Source organism: Furipterus horrens, unplaced genomic scaffold, assembly GCF_987537825.1.
Source record: "Furipterus horrens unplaced genomic scaffold, mFurHor1.1.pri manual_scaffold_10, whole genome shotgun sequence".
NCBI classification, from domain to species: domain Eukaryota; kingdom Metazoa; phylum Chordata; class Mammalia; order Chiroptera; family Furipteridae; genus Furipterus; species Furipterus horrens.
This window is the reverse complement of record NW_028327180.1, coordinates 42,836,911-42,858,054: the sequence shown is the minus strand read 5'-3', so window position 1 is coordinate 42,858,054 and position 21,144 is coordinate 42,836,911. Positions and strand designations below refer to the sequence as shown.

The window sequence follows — 21,144 nt, the reverse complement described above, 5'->3', positions numbered from 1 at the left end:
TTTGAAGCTGAGAATCCAAAGAGAGGCTTCCTGCTTTCTGTCCAGCCCCCCAGGCCAATGCCTGCTCCCACTCTTCCACTCCTATTCCTCTGTGAAGGTGGTCCCAAGGCCCACTGTCTCTGTTCAGTTCCCTGAGAAAGCAGTTTCCAGAGCCCCACCAAAGTACCTGGAGGGACCTCGGGCCCCACATGGTCCGCCAGACCAAGTGAGAGAGTTGAATGGAGAGTAGAGTACATAGAGGGGCTGCAATCCTCAGCCTCACTATCAGGCCCGGAAGGTGCTGAATTCAGGGGGCTCAGGTGAGGATGATGTGGAGGTGGGCCTCTTCCGGGGCCCAGAGTTTTCAGGGGTCACAGCAGAGCCTAAGTAAGCATCCAGGGTGACTGGGTCTCCTTCTGAAGTCATTTTCTTGGTCTGTGGAAGAAAAAATAGAATTGGGTGATTTGGTATTTCAGGGTTTCCCCATGTTCTGAGTCTGAGACTCCCCAATCCATCAGGTCTCATCTACCCCCCACCACGTACCCCACAGCTTCAGAGCCCTGATCTGCCTTCTGTCCTCCTGCCTTCCTCTTTGCTGAATAGAGGACCAAGCAGCCTGGGTTCAAATCCCAGCTCCAGTACTTCCTAGTGGTGAGACCTCAGTCAAATGACTTAATTCCTCAGTGCTCAGGTTCTCCTCTTGCACAATAGGGAGAGAGCACTAATACCCCGCTCCTGGGGTTGCTCCGAGCATGAAGGAATTAAAGCACCTGATGCATCACACTGTAAGTGTTCAGTGAACAAAGCTATTATGATTATTTCCTCCCCTTCCTTTCTGGACTTCCTCAAAAGTCTACACTCTCCTCTGCCTTGAAGGCTCCTGCTCTAAATGCTAGTCATGAAGAGGTGAATTCGCTAAAACTGAAGCCTGGCAGGTGAGAGCGGGCTGGGGTTCCACTCCCAGTCCTGCTCCTCCCTAGATGGGTGACCCCAGTAAGACCAATAACCAGCTCCAGTCTCCTTGTTTGTATTTAAAAGAAAAAAAGTCAACCACACTTTATAGGATGTTACAAAGTAAATGTCAGATCCTCAGTGTAAGTAACACAGCACAAGCTAAGGGACTGGTCAACTGCTTCATTTTTATTTCAGCCAACAGCACAGCTTTCTAATGCTTCAAAAAGAAACTAGAATTGAAAGCAGAGACTCAAACAGATACTTGCACATGCATGTTCATTGCAGCATTATGCACAATAGCCAAAAGCTGGAAACAACCCAAGTGTCCATCAATGGACAAATAAACAAAATGTAGTATACACATACAGTGGAATATTATTCAACCTTAAAAAGGAAGGAAATTCTGACACATGTTAGAACGTGAGTGAACTGTGAAAACATTATGCTGAGTGAAATAAGCCAAACACAAAAAGGATGAACATTGTATAGAATCATTTCTATATAAAATGTCCAAAAAAGGCAGATTCACGGAGACAGAAAGTAGAAAAGTAGTTGCCAAGGACTGGAGGGAGAGGTAAGATTGAGAAGTTAATGTGTAATGGGAACAGAGTTTCAGTTTTCCAAGACAAAGTCTGTAAATGGATGGTTGTGATAGTTGCACAATGTGAATGTACTTACTTCTACAGAACTGCACACTTAAAAATGGTTAAAATTGGGCCACAGCCGGATAGCTCATTGGTTAGAGTAATGTCCTGATATGCCAAGGTTGCAGGTTTGATGCCTTAGTCGGGGCACATACAAGAATCAACCAAGGAATGCATAAACAAGTGGAACAACAAATCGATGTTCCTCTCTCCCTTCCTCTCTCTAAAATCAATAAATTTTTTAAATGGTTAAAATGTTACATTTTGTTATGTATATTTACCACAATAAAAAAAAGGAAACTAAAAAAAGATCAGTAGAATTTACTATGAAGGAAAAGAAGCACCGTACATCACAGTGTAAATATCATGCTATCATTTGTGTTTAAAAGGGCGAGTATATAAATTTGCTATTTTCACATTTGCTTGCATTTTGCAAGAAGCCCCTATCAGTGGTCAGTGGTTACTTCTGCATGTGTAGAGAGGGAGACCAATGGGTGGAGAAGGGTTAAGTGATAGAAAAAAAAAATGCTGTATGTATAATTTTGGCATATGGATGTATTTCATATTTAAAATTTAAAAATACATATAGCAAAAAATAAATAAAAATATATATAGTCACCAGATCTAGGATACTAAGAAATAAGTTGTTCATTCTGTTTTCCATTGTTTCATTTTAAATGTATTTTTAAAAAGAAAAAAGGAAAAGTCACCAGACTGGTGCCTGTGGCTTCTCTCGGAAAATTTTAGAACTTGCCCTGTCGGCATTTTTTTTAACAACTCAGGGTTTGTTCTGGGAGCAGAGACTTCAGAAAGCTAAACAGCCCGGCACCAACGCCCTTCCTTGCCGCTATTTGTACACCAGTGACTGGGGACCAGTTTAAACTTCCCTACTCCTCTTCCCAGAATTCCAGACTCACATCTCCATCTGCTCTTGGGCATAACCAAACGAGATGGCCTGTCCCTTGTGCCTCCAAGCTGTCCCTCCCCAAGGCTCCCCCTGTGTTTCCTCCTCCTTCAGCCTGCTCATCCAGTCAAAAATCAACTCTCTATTTCCCATTTGCTGAATCTACCTGACCTGCCTCTGTGCGCTTCTTCCACTTCTGCTGCAACAAGCTGGACCAAACCACTTTGCATGCCTGGACCAGTCCATCCATGCCCTCCAAGTCTGTCGTTGCTACAGCCTGTGAGCACCTGAATCTGGTTATGTCCCTTCTCTACTCTGAAACCTTCATGGCTCCCACCTCACTTGGGGTAAAAGTCAAAGTTCTCCACATGGCCTGTCAACTCCTCTCTCCGCTCTACCCCAGTTATATGTGCCGTACCAAGAATGTGTCCCAAGCCTGGATAAATCTTCCACAGCTACCTCCTGCTTGTCACCCATCTCTGAGACCCTTTGGATCTCCTATCTATATGAGAAGTGAGTTTCCTGGTCACTCCTGGGCCCATGCGGCATAATCTGTCTCTCCCCATAGAATTAAGAAGCTCTGGCCCTGGCTGGTGTGCCAGCCTTCGAACCAAGGGGTCACTGGTTCAATTCCCCGTCAGGGTACATGCCTGGGTTGCAGGCCAGGTCCCCACTTGCGGGCGTGTGAGAAGCAACCACACATTGATATTTCTCTCCCTCTCTTTCTCCCTCCCTTCCCTTCTCTCTGAAAATAAATAAATAAAATATTAAAATAAAAGAGCAGAAGAAACTACACAGAGATGACATTACCCAGCTTTAGCATCCCCACGTAACCCTTAAAAAAAAGTAATAAAATACAAACACCAAGGCCACCCCAGGATGCAATTGTGCAGAGGGGTTCAAATCCCAGCCCAAACAAGTATGATCTGGGGGAGTAACACCCCTCGATGGCAGGGGGTACAGTGAAGCCCTTCCCACTAAAAGGGAAAATACACAACTGGGACATTTAAGCTGAAATCCCAGAAACTGAACACAAGTAGGTTTTTCTTTATACCAGGAGGGGACTACATGGTACATCAGATTGTCACAAAACTCCATAACCCAAAAAAAGCCACCAGGTCCCCTGAGTCCTCTGTCACCATTGTGGGGAATTGGCCAGACTGACTGCAAAGACAGTGCTGAACCCAACAGCAAGCACCCCCAGGGGCCAACCAATTGCCACACACAGACTTGAATGTGGCTGCCTCCAACCGCCCCAGGATGTCTCACAGCCAACTCTCAGCTCACAAACAAATGCTCAGTGATTCTAGGCTCCCTACACACACACTTTGACAAAAGGTCAACCCAGCCTGGTGGTGGCCCTACCCTTCCTGGAGATAGGCAAAAAACCAGGACCAAGAAATGAAATGACTTACCATTGAGATCGCAAACAGGGAATTATCGAAGGACATGTCTGGAAGAGAAAGAGAGAGGAAAACCAGGACTGGAGCCAGTTTAAATTCCCTGCTCAACACGCTCCCACCGGCTCTATGTCAACGTGTCCATCTCCCCACGTCCTCTTTGCTCTCCCTTCCAGCCCATCTGCAGGGTGAACGCTTCACAGCTGCAAATTGCACCACGTCCCTCTTCTGCACTTAGTTTCTTCAGCAGCCTCTCGCTGCCCTCCGGAACATGGGTGCTTTATCTTAACTCCCGCTTTTGGAGACACCCCTTAGTTCCTTCACCTCCCCAGGCTCTCCTCCTGCAGGTCTCTGCTTAAACATCACTTCTTTGGGGAACCACTCTAAAAGCCCCAGACAGGTTCGGCCGACATCGCCTGTTTCCCCACTGGAGCGTGAGCTCGTGGGCAGAGACCATCTTTGTCTTGCTAATCGGGGAGGCCCAGAGATATCAACCCATAGTAGGTGCTCAACAAATGTGTGGGACAGTGAAAAAAGTACAAGAATGGAGTTACTCCGTCTAGGGCCCCTTCCTGAGCATCGCACTTCACAGACTGGCTGCCGCTCGCCCCCTGGTGGGAGTCAGCAGAACGACACGTTTGGACCACGAGTAGGGCCCCATTTGAGCACGGTGATGGTACTGTGAAAGCACCCGGTGCTCAAGCAGCCAAGGCAGACACAGTGTGCCCCCGTGGAACTGACTATCCAGCGGTGGAGGTGAATATTACATACCCAACAGGAAATGATTACTTGATTGTGTTTCTATTAAGGGATAAGAAGGATGACAGGGTGCATGTTGGGAGAGCATGTAAGTAGAAAGCACAGACCTGTCTAGGGAGTCAAGGAAGACTTCCTAAGGAGTTGACCTTCAGACTGAGACCAGAAGGAAGAAGAGGGCTCTAGGCAGAGGGCAGAATGCATGAAAGGCCCAAGGAGGGGGCAAGGAGAGAAGGTGAGAAGTGAAACCTGGGGTGGAAGAGAGATGGAATGGGGGGTGGGGGCGTATATTCTTGTCCCTAAGGGAAGTGATCAGCCTCAGAAGAGGCTCATGGTGTTTTGAGGCAAAGAACCCTGCCTGGTAGCTGGGGGAGGGACAGGATCAAGGAAGAGGCACAAACCTGTGGTGGTGAAGTTAATCTGGGCCCAGCAGGATTCTTGCTCTCTGACAAGGAATTGGGAAGAGATTGATGCCATATCAGGCAGAAGGCTTTTTCCAGGCCCCAGACTTGATCTTGGTTCGCCATCCACCCTGAATCCTCTCAGATAGAAATTCTCTTACAAGAGCCCCACAAGCCAGATAAAGTCGGGATTTGATCCCAGGGCTGCTGCTAGCTCTCTGCCACTAGGCAGCAGGGGTCCACCCCTCACTTAGAGGGGAGAAATCAAGGCCAGGACCAGTTGGGACATCCTGATGCCCAGGAACCAGGGCATCAAATTGGGCACTACACAACCCCAGGGGGACACCACTCACCTTCCCCCACTGTGGATTTCTAGAGTGATTAGGCCATTTTTGGCCGCTGGCAGTAAAAGGATGTGAGGAAGGCTCAACCATTTGCTCCCTATGCCTATTTCCTGGTCTGTAAAATGGTGCTATTTATAATGCCTGCTTCCAGGGCTGCTCTGAGGATAGCAGGAGCTCCAGCTTGAGTCTCCTATCAGAGTGCTCTGCACACACCCCCATCAGAGGGTGCTGCTTGCAATGGAGCTGGCACACAGCCAGGGAAGTGCCCTTCTGTTCCCAGAGCCTGGCCAGCTCTTAGAGTCCCTAACATCCTGCCCTGGGACTGAATATTTCTTTCCCCAAAACCACCCTTTGAGGGTTTCCAGGGATGGTCTCACCTTTTCTTCTGCATTTGTTTTACTTTAACTGAGGGAAAAAAAATAGATAAGCACTTGTTAGATTTTGGTCCTGGGTGCATCCTATTTGCAAGTTTCTAAAAACCAAAAAGCCAAAGCCCAACTCAGATGTTTGCAACCCAGCCTTGCCTTCTCCCCTAGCAAATTTGCCACTTTACAGGAGAACTACTGCAAACATTTTCCCCCCAAGTATAGGAGCAATGCGTGTTGGTAAAAATGTCAAACAAGGTACAAGCATGTAAAACTGCTTTCAGAACATTATTAATTTCAGTGGGTGCCAGGAGTTGGGAGGGGGTGGGAGTTAATGTTTAATGGGGACAAAGTTTCAGTTTTAGATGAGAGAATCCTGCAGATGGGTGGTGGTCACAACTGTACAACAATGTGAGTGTGCTTAATGCCACTGAACTGGGCACTTAAAAAAGGTTAAGCCCTTGCTGGTGTGGCTCAGTGGATTGAGTGCTGGCCTGAGAACCAAAAGGTCGCTGGTTCAATTTCCAGTCAGGGCACATGCCTGGGTTGCTGGCCAGGTTCCCAGTTGGAGGCGTGCGAGAGGCAACCAATTGATATATTTCTCCCACATTGCTGTTTCTCTCCCTCTCTTTCTCCCTCCCTTCCTCCTTTCTAAATAAATAAATAAACAAATAAAATATTTTTAAAGGGTTAAAATGGTAAATTTTATGTTTTGTATATTTGACCACAATAAAAATATATACATATCACTCCTGCCCACCACCATCGTCGTACTTCTGGGAGGTTCTTTACTGCTAAGATTTGGAGTAAGACCTCCCCATTCTGTGCTCCTAATAAACAGGTGTGAGTGGAAGTGCATTTACACGTTCTAGGGGTGGCAGCCCATGGACCATGCTTTATCTCTTTGTCTGCTGTTACCTTTCCTGATCACCACAGCAACCACCACCAGCCCAGCAAGGAGAAGGGCTCCAGCCAGGCTCAAGGAGAGTGCCAGGATCCAAGAGGGTACTAGAGAAAAATGGGAAAAGAGAGTGGGCAGGTCATGGAGTTGTGGAGGCACAGGGAGGAGGTAGGACAGCTGTCGTTCCTCCAGGTTACCTTGGTGGAGGCAGCCTGCCCCACTTACCACTCCACCTATGTGGCTTGGGTATAGCTGGACCCTAGGGACCCAGCAAATATTTTATCTAGCCAATTAGTATATTCACTCCCCCTGGCCATTGTGATTGGTTCAGAGATGGGGATGTGACCCAAGCTGAGCCAGTGAGAGCCAATTCTGAGATTGGAGAGGAGAGGTTTACTCCTCTAGCCAGTATTACAAAGCTGGTAGGATATACATCTGGAGCTACCAGGCACAATTTTACCACCATGAAGTTATGGCTTGCCTGAGAGATGGCAAATGATTCCTGGCACCTTTGATCACCTGGATCCAACAAATTCTCTTTTGTTGTTGAAGCCAGTTTGAGTCATTTCAGTTACTTGAAGCCTGAAGAGTCCTGTTAGCTTCAGCATGGGTATAAGGGGATCAGATGACATCCACCCTCAGCCACATGGTAGACCCTAAGGCCCACCCAGAGGTCAGCCACAGAAGCATGAAGCCCCAGCTGCTGAGTTTTTTCTGCAAAGGATTTGGCTGCTCCTCCCTGGAGAGAGAGGGGATCTCTCAGGGGAGCTGGGAGCAGATGCCTTTACCCCCGTGGAGGGCAGGAGCTAAGCCAGGGGTGGGAAGGAGAGATGCACACTTGATGTTCTCACAGTATTAGCCTTGTTCATTCATTCATCTGGGGGTGGGGTGGGGTGGTTGTCACCTCCTCACTCTGAGACCACAGGACCAAGGTGAGAGAAGGGTGCCTTTGATAGTGGAACTTGAGGCCGGGAAGGACACAGAGACTGTTCTGTCATTACAGCCTGTGAGCTTCTGCTGGCAACAAAGTTCTCTTTGCAGCTGAAAAGTTCCTATTAATACTGACACAGAGGCTCCACCTGGAGACTCCTCCCTCCCTCCCACTCCTTGATCCAGAGCCCACATCCACTCCCTGTCCTGGAGAGACCAGCAGCCCTCCCAGGAATTCTGTCCCACTCGTCCAAAAGGCCAGGGTCCTTGCTGCAGCCACAAGGCCCTGCTAGATCTTTTTGCCACCTCCCTGCCCTCAACTCTCCCCACTTTCCTCCTTGCTCACTCGGCTTCAATCAAGGACATCTCCATGTTGCTCAAACACACTAGGTACACTCCAACCTCAGGGCCTTTGCACAGCCTGCTCCTTCTACCTGGAACCCTCCTGCCCCAGACATTCAGGTGGCTGGCTCCTTATCATTCAGGTCTTTTCTCAAACATTGCCTCTTCAGAGAGGTGTTCCCTGGCCACTCTTCATATTTAAAATGATATCCTTCACCAGGCTGTATTTCATCCTTGGCATTTTACTTGCCCCTGCTGGCAGATCCAATAATTATCAGACTCCTTGTTTAATGTGTGTCCCCATTCCCTTGGAATGTCAGTTGCTAGAGGGCAGGGACACTGTTTTGGTAACTATTGAAACTGCACTGCTAAAGACAGTGCCTGGTGGATGGCAAGTGCTCTCAAATGTTCTGTGGCCAGGAGGAGAGGGAGGCAGCAGAGCAGGCCGATTTAATACCTGGGCTTTGGAGGCCTGTGGAATCTCAGCTCTGCCGCCTGCTAGCTGTGTGACTTGGGCAAGTCCCTTCATCTCTTGTGCCTTGGTTTCCTTATCTGCAAAATGGGGATAATCACTATACCCATTGCACGGGGTGACTGTAAGGATTAAACATGGAAAGGTAAATCCTGGCAAGTTGGAAGCCTGGCTTGTCCTATGATGACTGCCAAGCAGAGGAAACAGCACATGGAAAGGCTTGGCAGTGAGAAACTGGAGCCCCAGGCTGCTGAGGGCTAATGAAAGGGCCTTACCTGGGAAGGAAATGTGCACGGGCTCACTGAGGTCTGACAGCTGTGGTTGCCTGTGCTCACCGAGCACACCATACTGGCAGTGAAATGTTCCCCCTGCAGCGTCCCAGCCACCACCACTCAGGTTAAAGGTGACACTGAGCTGGTCTGCAGGGGCCTGCAGGAGCTGGACCACCTTCTCCCCTCCGTACAGCGTGAAATTGGCCCCTGGGAAGCCCATGGGTGCCATGCATTCAATGTAGATGGGGTCCTCTTGACTGCTGGGGTGTGGGGGCACCAGCAGTATGGACGGTGCTGGTATCGCCATGGAGCCTATAATGCAGAATAAGGGGGGTCTTGGGTTAGTGGGTGGTTAGAGCAGGGGCCAACCTGGCTGTGTGGCCTTGGGCAAGTGGCTCACCCTCTCAGGCCCTTGTTTGGTTTTGGATTTTTTCCCAACTGATGACAGATTTCTTTTTTTCACATGTCAAACACACTGTTGGTAATTTAAAGGAAAAATATATCAAAGGCATATACACAATTATAGAAGTTCTTATTATACATTTAGCAGGAAAGATACATTTATTTATTATTTTCACATATTTAGAAGACATTCAAATCAAGATAGATTCAAACTGGTTGATAGAACTTCTGTGTGCCTCAATTTTTAAAAAAGATTTTATTTATTTACTCTTAGAGAGAGGGGAAGGGAGGGAGAAAGAGAGGGAGAGATACTTTGGTCAGTTGCCTCTGGCAGGCCCCTAGCCAGGGACCTAAACCAAAACCCAGGCATATTCCCTGAGGCGAACACTCAATCCATTGAGCCACACCAGCTAGGGTGGGCCTTGAGTTTTATGTACAACTGGAAGTTAGTCATCCCTACCCCACTGTGATGTTGAGGGAATCAAGTGCCTAGCACCTGGTGAGGGATTACTGCATTCGAGTCCTTTTTTTGAAATGCATTTACTGATTTTATTTTTTTTAATTTTATTTATTTTTAGAGAAAGGGGAATGTTGGGAGAAAGAGAGGGAGAGAAACATCAATGTGTGAGAGAAACATGGATAGGCTGCCTCTCACAGGCCCCAACTGGGGACCTGGCCTGAAACCCAGGCATGTCCCCTGACCAGGAATCCAACCTGCGACCTTTCTGTTTGCAGGCTGATGCTCAATCCACTAAGCCGCACCAGCCCAGGCATAAATTTATTTATTGATTTTAGAGAGAAGGGGAAGGGAGAGAAACATTAATTTGTTCCACTTATTTATGCAATCATAGGTTGATTCTTGTGTGTGCCCTGACCAGGTCTGGAACCTGCAGCCTTGGAATATCAGGGGGATGCTCTAACCAACTGAGCTACCCAGTCAGGGGTGCATCATTTTTTAAAATAATTGCAGTGGTTATTGCACAGCAACACAATTAAATTCTCATTACTTCAATCAACAGCACTGACTATGTGCCAGGCCCTGTTTTAGGTGCTGGGGTTAGAGCAGTGAATGAGACAGACAGACAGACAGACATGCCTGCCTTGGGGAGCTGACGTTCTCAAGGAGACAAGAAATGCTGTGCAGCACATCAGAGTAATGGGAAGGCTGCATTAGCTGGGGTGGCCACAGAGGCTCCCCTGAAGAAGTGACCTGAGGAGAGCTGAAGGAAAGCATTTCAAGCAGAGGGAACAGCGTGGGCAAAGGCTGGGAGGCTGGAAGGGGTGTGGGATATTCAGGGAGGCCAGGGTGGCTAGAGGGGATGTGGGTAGGTGGGGATGAATAGCAGGAAGGGAGAATTGAGAGGTTCCTGCTTCACAGGCTGTGGAGAGGAATGTAGATTTGGGGGTTCAGTTTCTTACAGGAGGAGCCAGTTTCTCCCCAGCTGCCCCCAGGCTCCTGAGCACAGTATGTGTCTGGCTCAGGTGAGTCTACAAAAGCCTTCCCATGTCCCCCTGCAGATCTGCTGCTCTGGTCCTGGAGGTGGGAGCCTCAGAGGCCAAGCAGGCTGAATCATGGGGTGTGGGCACCACTCTCTCCAGTGGGGTGGCATTTCTGATATCCATGATGTGGGGGTAATGAGGAGCCCAGTAAAAGAAAGTCATGCTCCTAGGACATTCCCAAGGCTCTAGGGCACATCTATGAGGACTCAGCCTCTTCTAGCACCTGGGGTGGCAGCCAAGGGTACTAGTTACTGCCCCCAGAGCAGAGGTGAGGTGAGCAGGCATGGGGGGAGTGGTGTGGGGTGGTGAAGGGGTGTCAGGCTCACCTGCTGCAAAGAGCAGGACCATCCAGGGCATCGCTTCTCCAGCGTTTGGCTGGACAGTCGGGCTGAGGGCAGTGCGGCCCACGGCGCGCCACAACTCCTCCTGTGAGACGAGCAGGGAAAGGAGAAGCTGGACAGATTTCAGCCAAGTGTTTCCTCACTGACAGGAAGTTGCATACATACTTGGGTACTAAAAGAGACTCTCTCCTCTTCCCACCCCTTCCATTGGCTCACATCAGACCCTGGCACCTCTCTGTGCCTTGGTGGCCATGGTTCTGCAAATGGGAGGGACAAATGAAATGGTTGGGGTGTGTTTATTTTTCTACCCCTGAAGGGCCTCCTGGGCATGAGGAAAGTTAAGGACTGTGGGCTGTTTGGGAAACCAAGGCCCAAGACACACACCGCAGCCCAACCAGCACCAGAGTTATACACGTGCCAGGTGGAGGGTGATTAGGGCTTGACCTTTGTGACTTCAGGCAAGACATGGTCCTTCTTTGAAGCCTCACCTTGCTGCTCTGTAGAATGGGGCTAAGAGGAGAAGACAGAAGATCCAAAGAACTCATGATTTGAAGTATAATGCCAAGTGGGGTGTGAGCATTTCCAGTGTGAAGCCACAGAGAAGAAAAGCCTCAGGAACTCCCCCAGTCAGGTGAAACAGTAGCTCCAGAACTGGGGCAATGATATACTTTGCAGGATAAATTGCCTTCCATTTCAAGCCCAAAATTTGACCTTTGGGTTTGCTTTGGTCTCTAAAGGTTTCTGTTCAAATCAAGCAAGTCCACCCAGTTTACACCCAGGGAGGACATAAGCGTGTGTTCACCAAGCAGCAAAAAGAGCCACTAGAGTTTTTTTTCTCTGGACATACAAACCTCATTCCAACCTCCGGGCCGTTGCACATGCTGTCTCCACTACCTGGGACACAATTCTATCATGCTGGTCAAATTCCACTCCTTCAGGTCTCTGCTTAAAAATTTCTTATGGGAAATCTTTTTCAGATCCCTCTGGACTTAGAAAAATCCCCTTGCTGAATTCTCCCAAAGTATCTTGTAACTTTCTTTTATTTCAGTTAGCGTGTTCATTGTTACCAAGGAATTTGTCCATTTCATCTAAGTTGTAGTTTATTGTAGAATTGTTCGTTTTCTTATCATTTTCCCATTTTAAAAATAAATTTATTTATTTATATTAGAGAAGGGGGGCAGGAGAGAAACATCAATTGGTTGTTCCACTTTATTTATGTATTCATTTGTTCATTCTTGCATGTGCCCTGAAGGGGGATCGAACCTGCAATCTTGGCATATCGGGACAATGCTTTAACAAACTGGCCAGGGCCTTCTTATCCTTTTAATGTTTGTAGAGTCTGTGGTGATGTCCCCTCTTGGTAACATAAATTGTTTTTTTTCTCTTTTCCCCCTTCATTAGTCTTGCTAGGAATTAATCAGTTTTATTAATCTTTTCAAAGTACCAACTTTTGACTTTGTTGTTTTTCTCTATTTTTTGTTTTCTACTTCTTTGCTTTTTGGTCTTATCTTTATTTTTTATTTCTTCTATTTACCCTGTGTTTAATTGGCACTTTTTATTATAAGCTTCTTAAGATAGAAGCTTTGAGCATTAATATAAGCTTTATCTTCTAATATAAACATTTAAAGCTATACATCTTCCTTTAAGCACTGCTTTAACTACATCTCATTATCATTGTTAAAAATATTATCTTATTTTCCTTGTGAATTTTTTTCTATGAACTATAGTTTATAAATATTTGGACTTTTTTGATTACCTACTGATTTTAAATTTAATTCCTTTGTGTTCAGACAATATACTCTATATAATTTCAATCTTTTGAAACTTTTTTTTTTTTTTAATGGCCCAGCCTATCTTGACCTATATTCCATTGGCCCTTAAAATATAGAAACAACACTGCTGTTGTTTGGTATAATATTCTGTAAATGTCAGATTACGTCAAAGTGATTCACAGAACATGCTTGAATTTATTGAAATTGAATTCATTCAGCTCTCTTCCCCGAGAGGTGTAGGGCTGGGGTCCTTGTCTCCTGCAGGTTCCCAATGCCTACCACAGTGCTTGGCACACAGTGAACCACAAATATTTCTTGATTGTCTGATCTGAAAGCCAAAAACCATTATCTGTTTTTGTGGCTTTATCTGGTATATATATGAGAAAGTTGAGAGATTCTTGGCTTTGATGTGTAAGAGACAGAATTGAGAGATTCCTTCCAGATAAAGTGGAACCTCTGTCCTCAAACTTAATTTGTTCCAGAAAACTGTTTTGAGAAGCAATTTGTTCAAAAACCGAATCTCCTTTGCCTGAGAGACACCCAACCGATGATCATATAGGTATTAGCACGAAAGGTTTGTCAGGTAGACAACTGAGACTTGAAGTTTTGTTAAACAACCGAGACTTTTTTGTTCATAAACTTTAGGTAAAGACCCAAACTGTTTGAGAACCAAGATGGTCAAGAACCAAGGTTTGACTGTGTCTGGCTCCAAAAGCCTGAGGAGATGGAGGAAGGGCATGCTAGGTAGAGGGAAAAGTATGTGTGAAGGACTTCATCCTGGAAGCGTTTAATATGGTGTAAGAAATTATAACCTGAAATTGAGTTCAGAAAACAGCAACACATGCCTATATTAGTCACCTGTCACATAGCTGTTGTCCTTAAGAGGCACAACTGAGGAGTCATGGACAGGATGAAGGAAAATCAACGAGGGATGGTGACTCCTGGGTTATAGGGGGATATTACTAGCCCAGGCCTGAAGTTGCTGGGGAGGAAGTGGTCCTGGAACTTGGAGAGAGATGAAGTTCCAGACTTTGGTAGAGAGATACAGACCAACAGTGTGGGAACCAGGGGATATATACCTAGATCTTCCTCTCCTCCAGGTCTCAGATCTCCTGCTGGAGCTGAACCCAAGCAGCCAGGTTGATCAGCCTTCCAGGGCACAGAGTGGTGCAGGGAAGGGTAAAGAACAACTCTGGTGTGGAGCATACAAAGATTGCCCAGCACATACTCTTAGAACCTTTTGGAAGTCAGGCTGCCAACTCCCCATGGTTGAAGACCCAGGCTAAGACTCTAGGCCAACATTACAAAGAGGGACCCTTCATGCTGTGACCTGTGCTGACTGCTCCCATCTGTTCTCTGGTTACTTCTCTCACTCCCATCATTCCTCTCACCTTTCTGCCCCTTGAACACTCTGAGTGCCTTCTGACCTCAGAGCACTCTTCTGTTTGTCTCCTCCTCTCCCTTTTTCAAGTCTGAGCTTCAATGCCACCTCCTCAGGAAAGCCTTCCCTGACTCCACCCAGGCTAAATGAGCCACCCACCTACAACCTAGCATTTACTTCTTAGCATCTATGACTACCTAAAAACATCTTAGTGGAGCAACCCTAGGAAGACAGCTCCACAAGGATGTAAACAGTACCTGCTTTATTCAGTGTCAGATACTCAGTAAATATTTGTTGAATATTTGAGGGGGGCCGTTTTTGTTTTTGTTTAATTGAGGGAAATCAGAATCACCCATTCAGGCCCCAGATGGCAGTGAAAATGGAAGAGTCAGTAGCTCTAAGGGGCTGTCCCTCCACAAAAACAATGACAAACTGAGCAAACAGTCAGAATCAACCTTTTCTAAACTCTGGAAAAGGTTTATGCCAACCAAGCAAATGCACAATCAGAAAAAAGCAACATGAATACAGCAGAAAAGCTTGGTGTTTTCCATGCGCTTCCTTTAGCTCCTTCCCCAGCATGGCAGGTCTTGAAGACAGCAACCTGTGTCATCAGTGTGGGGCCCTGGTCCTTGGTGTCTGAGGGAGCAGCCCTCATTCTCACAGTATTGTTTTTGTCTGTTCTGGCATGTCTGGGGGCTGTCTGCAAGGCTGACCCAGATATAAGTATGTGTCGGACTCAGAATGCACTCTTGGAGAACAGTGTAAGGAAAAGGGAGACCCATAGTTTCCTGGGGCAAAAGATTACAACTGAGGACAATGATAGACATGCTATTAATAAAGGCTGGGAGGAAAAGCTGGGATGAAAGTTTCTTTGGGTAACTAGAGCATTCAAAAATACCCATATATACTGGGGGATTTAGAAAGCATCATGTATACCCAACGCAAGACAAATGCTTAGAAAGGACCTGAGAAGACAAGCTTTCACCCCTGGCTGATCTCTAGTTCAACACAAATAGGAAGTGAAGGCTAAGGAAGAGCTGGAAATGACCTGGCAAAACATTGAAACTTCATAGATCTGCAGAGTAGGAGACGTTTTTCATTTTTTTCTTCCTTTTTCTCTCATAATATGTAAAAACTGTTATAACTCAACAACAAAAAGACAAGACAAACAACCAGATTTTAAAATGGGCAAAGACTTGAACAGATATTTCTCCAAAGAAGAAATACAAATGGTCAAGAAGCACATGAGATGCTCAACATCATTATGGAAATATAAATCAAAACCACAATGAGATACATCTTCACACTCATTAGGATGGCTATAATAAAAATAAAATAGAAAACGACATGTGTTGATGAAGATGTGGAGAAACCAGAACCCTCATATATGGTTGGTGAGAATGTAAAATTGTGCAGACATTGTGGAACAGTTTGGCAGTTCCTTAAATAAGTTAAATGTAGAATTACCATACGATCCCAGCAGTTCCACTCCTAGGTATATACCCCAAAGAATTGAAAGCAGATACTAAAACAAACAAACAAAAAATACATACACAAATATTCACAGCATCATTATCTACAATAGACAAAAGGTAGAAACAACCCAAACATCCATCAGCAGATGAATGGTTAAATAAATTGTGGTAATCCATATAATGGAATACTATTCAGCAATAAAAGGAATTAAATACATGCTACGATGATGAACCTCGAAAACATGCTAAGTGAAATTAGCCAAATGGTCACACATCCCACTTATCAGAAATCCAGAATCTGTAAATCCATATAGGCAGATTGACAGTTGCCAGAAGCTGGGGAGAATGGGGAAATGAGAAATAATTGCTTAATGGGTACAGGGTTTCCTTTCCGGCTGATGAAAATGTTTTGGAAGTAGGTAGAAGTGGTGGTTGCACATCATAGTGAATGTATTAAATGCCATTGAATTATTCTATGTAAATGATTAATTTTATGTAGTAATGTGAATTTCACCTCATCTCATTAAAAAAAATCAGTCTCCACAACTAATTCAAAATGTTCAAGCAGTCTGAATGACAGAAATACTAGTGAAACAAAACACCAACCACAACCTTACATAAACTTTGACATTACAAAGTGGTGTAACTTTCCCCAGTTCTCCAAATGCTGGAAGGTGCTGACAGCTGACAGCTGTATTTGAAGAGTAATTGTCACCATCTGCCAACTTCTCCCAGTCCTATCTTTAAAGACTCAAAATTTCCATCTAAACAGTTTTTCTTATGTTTAGACGGATCACCAAGCAGAATCCATTTCTCCAATGACTTCTTTGCTTATTTGTCTGCTTCCCAGAGGGAGGTCGTCTCCAAATGCTCTAAGCCAGACTGAGGAAGAGGTTAAATGGATGGATGATAAACCTAGAATATAACAGATATTTAATGAGGGGCTATGATGTGTCAAGCACTAAACAAGCATGATCTTACTTTGTCTTCACAACAGCCCATTGAGGTAGGCCCTGTATCATCCTATTTTACAGATGAGGAAATTGAGGGCCAGCAGGGTGATTACCTCAAGTAAAGGGCTGGGCGTGCTTTGAGCTAGGCAACCTGGCTCCGAGGCCCACACTCTCGCTTCATCTCTGCTGACTCTAAAATACCTGAGCTACGTTTTTCTTACCCTGATCCGTAAATTTGAAACGCTTGGGTGGTGGGTCGGGGCCACGCCCCTCTGGTGACTATGCAAGGAAAACCGAGAGCTCACTATAGACCAGGGCTTCATCTTACTTAATTCTCATAGCCCCAATTTACAGATGACGAAACTGATAGTGATGATTCTAAGGCGCAAAGGGAATGAGAAGTCGGGCTTCGAATCTGGGGCTCTGCTCAGAAACCAGAGACAAAGTGATACAACAGTTAACATAAAAAACTCCGCCCTACCCCTGCAGAGCCTTTTTTATACACCACTCCTACGGTTCGCGTGCAGGGCCACGCCCAGCCTCTATTTTGGCCTTACTCCATCCAGACCGGATAATCCAGTGCTCGTCGTGCGCCAACTACTCTAGAAAAACCGCAAGGTTGTGCCTTAGGACCCGGCCGCCTCTACCTTAGTTGTCTTAATGTTTGCCTGAGAAGAACATGCCATCATGGTACTTATTTTTGTCATTTTCCCTTCACCAGCAGTTGAGAGCAAAAGTGGAGGCCTTTCATAAAAAAGTTTTTGCCCTGGCTGGTGTGGCTTAGTGGATTCAGTGCCAACCTGAGAACCAAAGGGTTGCAGTTCGATTCCCAGTCAGGGCACATGCCTGGGCTGTGGGCCAGGTCCCCGGTTAGGGTTACTCAAGAGGCAACTACACACTGATGCTTCTTTCCCTCTCTTTCTCCCTCCCTTCCTACCTCTCTAAAAATAAATAAGATCTTTCCAAAAAAAAAAAAAGTTTCTAAGAGGCCGAGTGTTTTCGGGCACATCAGGCATTCATTTGGGCAGCTACACCCACAGGGGGAATCCTTCACTCCTGACTTCAGAAAACCGGCAGAAGCGGCTGCCAATGAACTCCGCCGAATAGCAGAGGGGGCAGGGCTAGCCCTTAAAGGTGCCGTGACCCGTTAGCAGACCGGAGTATGATCTAGATGATGGCGGCCAGCGTGGCCCTAACCTTGGCTCTGTGGCTACTACTCCCGTCAGTGGGGGTGGAAGGGGCAGGGCCTCCACCGATCCAGGACGGCGAGTTCACATTCCTGCTGCCTGCGGGGAGGAAGCAATGTTTCTACCAGTCTGCGCCAGCCAACGCAAGCCTCGAGACTGAGTACCAGGTAGACGGTCCGGGACCGGAGAGCGAGCAGAGCCAAGAGGAGGGGGCGTGGCCAAGCAGCCTACAGCAAGGCTTGCATTAAAGACGGAAGGGGCAGAAACCGGTGCAAAAGTGTGGGGGAGGAGCCTGAGTCAGACGGAGGGGGCGGACACAGCGCGTGGGAGTGGAAGGGGTGGGAATAACTGACGAAGGCGGGGCTAGAGGGAGACAGCCGGGAGGCGGGCCATAGGGAAGAATAGAGGCCTTTATAGAGCCCAACCCTCATGGGTGTGGCCAAGACAGGTTGGCTTGGGCTGGTGGGCGTGACCAGTATGCTCTACGAGAAAGGGCATGATCAATATGAGAATTTGGGGGGAGGGGGGTCTTGTGCTGAAGGCTGGACCAGTTGTCTCATTTGGGGCGTGACAAATCAGGGCGTGGCCAGGTAAAAGCCAATAAAGGACTTCCGACGGGGGCGTTACCAGGCTAAGGAGCTGATACCAAAGTTGGCATTATCAATCAGGGTGCAGCCAGGGCAATGATCTCGGTGGGACAGGACCCAGTTGCAGGTGTGAGTGTCAGTGCTCACGTAGGTCCCTACTGGTCTGTATGGGTCTGCGCGGTGGTCCAGTCCTGGCTGTCTGGTAGGTGCCCTTGGCTTACCCCTAGTCCTCAAACTGCTCTTACCTGCCCCCCAGGTGATCGGAGGTGCTGGGCTGGATGTGGATTTCACGCTGGAGAGCCCTCAGGGTGTGCTGCTGGTCAGTGAGTCCCGCAAGGCAGATGGGGTGCACACGTGAGTTAAGTCCCGGCGCTTGCTGGGGTCCAGTTACAGCCCTGCCCCTCCCCAGCAGCCTCCGGTTACCGCCCTGTCTGTTTCGCAAAGTCCGGCTGGCAGCCATTCAGGGTCACGTCTGTGTGTCTGCCTATCTGCCCAGGGTAGAACCCACGGAGGCTGGGGACTACAAGCTGTGCTTCGACAACTCCTTCAGCACAATCTCTGAGAAGCTGGTGTTCTTCGAACTCATCTTTGACAGCCTGCAGGATGATGAGGAGGTTGAAGGCTGGGCGGAGGTCGTGGAGCCTGAGGAGATGCTGGATGTCAAGATGGAGGACATCAAGGTGTGCCCAGGCTGATCTGGGAGACTCTTCCCAGATCTCTGGCATTGGGCAGCAGTGTGCCCCTGCCCTCCAGCCTTGGCTAGAATCCTCCTTGACCTGACCTAGCCTTTCCTAGCAGCAGGGCCCCCAATTTATATTAATATTGCAACTCACAGTTTAAAAAAGGACATTTCTAGGTGTAAACCCTTATTTTAAGGAGTTACATAACTCATTAAATCTCTATAACCATCCTATGAAGTAGTGTGCTAAAATCATCCCCTGTTTTACTGAGGCACAGGATGGCTAAGTAATGGTCATGAGGTCACACAGCTAGCAACTGGCAGAGCCAATATTTGAACCCAGGTAATCTGGCTTCAGCAACTGTGCTGTTATCCACTAGTAAATACATTCTTTACACTTATTTAAGCATTTAGTCCACACAGCAATTATGAGGAGGGAACTGAAGCCCAGAGAGGTTAATTTGCTCATGTTTGCATAGCCAGTGAGTGGAAGAATGAGGATTTAGACTCAGGCAGGCAGCCTGTTCAGAGTTTGTGTTCTCAGCTCTCTCTTTCCCTGCAACATGGACTCTCACCCCCTTTCCTCATTTTATTGTTCTCTGCTCCCTAAAGGACGGAGGCCTGACCCTGCTCCTCCCTTGTTCCACAGGAGTCTATCGAGACCATGAGGACTCGTCTGGAGCGCAGTATCCAGATGCTGACACTGCTGCGAGCCTTTGAGGCACGTGACCGCAACCTGCAGGAGGGCAACCTGGAACGGGTCAACTTCTGGTCGGCTGTGAATGTGGCTGTGCTGCTGCTAGTGGCTGTGCTGCAGGTCTGCACACTCAAGCGCTTCTTCCAGGATAAGCGCCCTGTGCCTACGTAGCCCCTGCCCCTGAAGGAAGAACAGGGAAAAGGAGTGACAGCAGGGTGCATGCATGTAAGACTGGGGGGAGGGGGGGGTCCCTTCACCAACTTAGTTTCCTATGGGAAGGGAGGCTGTACATTCTGGACTTCAGATGTGGCCCCTGTGCATCTTCCCTTCCAGGCCGGAACACTGACTGACTGGCTTGCAGGTCTGGGCCATCCAGAAGGGTGGCTCAGTGGCTGCATCTACTTTTCTGAAAATTTGTACATGGGGGTTGGGGGGCACTGCAGCATTTGGATGCAATCCTAGGATTCCCTGGCCTCACCTCTACCCCCTACTGTAAATGTGCCTTAGCCTGAGCCTTCTAACTGCACCACCATTGCCTGGTGCAGGATGGGGCCCAGGAAACAAACTTCCCCTTTCTTTCCCCACTGGCCCTATGAGTCAGGTGGTAGTGGGAGGAGGCTTGCTGTTCATGGAACCCCATGCCTCCCTTCCCCTCCCCTCCCCTCCTTGTTGTTCCACCTGAGCCCTGTTGCTGCTGCTGAGGGTGTCCCTCATGCCAGGGGTTGGGAAGGAAACTCAGCTGCAGTGTTCTTGCCAGGACAGTCACTTTATTAACAGGAAGGAGCTGGCCCCTCAGCCCAGCAGGGGCTAGGTGTGAGGTCCAGTAACGAATTCCAGAAGTGGAGCCTGTAAGATCACCTGCCCCTCCTGCTCCCCATGCAGGGGCCCAAGACAGTGCTGAGGGGTGGCCAGGAACCTCACAGAACAAAGGGCGGTCTGACCTGGGGACCGAAGCCAATAAATTATGGTCAGAAAATCAGAGCCTGGTGATTGGGGCTCAGGGACATGAGCCAGATCAGATCTGCCCCCAGGAGGGTAGACAGGCAGGCGGGAGGGATCTCCCACGAAGCTCAGAAGAAGGGTCTGGTGGGAGCCGATGGAGGTGGTCGCCTGGGCATAAGAGAAAAATCAGAAAGCAAAGTTGAACTGTGTCCTGGGCTGGGCCAGAAGGCCTGGGGCCCCAAGAAGGGGAAGAGGGGACCTGGGGGGAAGTGCTCAGGACTTCGAGGTGAAGAGAGGGCCCGACAACTGCAGTTTGGGATAGACGGCTAGGATTCCCTCTCCCCTCAGTGATTTTGATACCCACCACAGGCCTCTGTATAGTGTAGTGAGGTGGGGTGCTGGGGAATATTTGCCTCCACTCCTGAGGTGTTAAGGAAAGTAAATGTTCTCCCTTCTAGAGCATAGATTCCTCTGGAAGAAGTGAACCACCACCCCAAGAGAAGAGCCCCCGTGGGGGAACCCATGGTGAGAAGGGTGGTTCTACTTGAAGGCCTCCTGGGTGAA

The 21,144-nt window shown here is 47.7% G+C and overlaps 3 protein-coding genes across 7 annotated transcripts in view; 1 reads left to right on the top strand and 2 right to left on the bottom strand.

Annotated features, from left to right (window-relative positions):
* Nucleotides 1-115: 115 nt before the first annotated feature.
* On the bottom strand, nucleotides 116-20,300 carry CUNH19orf38 (chromosome unknown C19orf38 homolog). 2 transcript variants are annotated; one of them, XM_090289595.1, is made up of 7 exons: nucleotides 18,508-20,300; nucleotides 8,668-8,976; nucleotides 6,666-6,755; nucleotides 5,760-5,787; nucleotides 5,039-5,082; nucleotides 3,897-3,934; nucleotides 116-414 (listed from the first exon to the last, which is right to left on the bottom strand). In XM_090289595.1, exons 2-7 carry the CDS (start codon nucleotides 8,969-8,971, stop codon nucleotides 265-267), a joined length of 654 nt encoding a protein of 217 aa, XP_090145721.1. In that variant the 5' UTR covers nucleotides 8,972-8,976; nucleotides 18,508-20,300; the 3' UTR covers nucleotides 116-264. The 2 variants fall into 2 exon arrangements, with proteins under 2 accessions (XP_090145721.1, XP_090145720.1); XM_090289594.1 differs by lacking the exon at nucleotides 18,508-20,300 and adding an exon at nucleotides 10,893-11,136.
* TMED1 (transmembrane p24 trafficking protein 1) lies at nucleotides 17,600-20,617 on the top strand. 2 transcript variants are annotated; one of them, XR_016513576.1, is made up of 5 exons: nucleotides 17,636-17,842; nucleotides 18,519-18,616; nucleotides 18,759-18,942; nucleotides 19,591-19,863; nucleotides 19,972-20,617. XR_016513576.1 is itself a non-coding variant. In XM_090289593.1 (4 exons), the coding sequence occupies exons 1-4, from the start codon at nucleotides 17,660-17,662 to the stop codon at nucleotides 19,807-19,809; spliced, it is 684 nt and encodes a 227-aa protein (XP_090145719.1). In that variant the 5' UTR covers nucleotides 17,600-17,659; the 3' UTR covers nucleotides 19,810-20,617. The 2 variants fall into 2 exon arrangements, 1 of the variants encoding a protein (XP_090145719.1); XM_090289593.1 differs by having other exon boundaries at nucleotides 17,600-17,842; nucleotides 19,591-20,617.
* Nucleotides 20,554-21,144, bottom strand: part of DNM2 (dynamin 2) — a 91,891-nt gene continuing 91,300 nt past the window's right edge. For all 3 annotated transcript variants that reach the window (XM_090289585.1, XM_090289592.1, XM_090289590.1), the window contains one exon: nucleotides 20,554-20,748. In XM_090289585.1, the coding sequence (XP_090145711.1) occupies nucleotides 20,709-20,748 (40 nt within the window). In that variant the 3' untranslated portion in view covers nucleotides 20,554-20,708. The remainder of the gene's footprint in view (nucleotides 20,749-21,144) is intronic.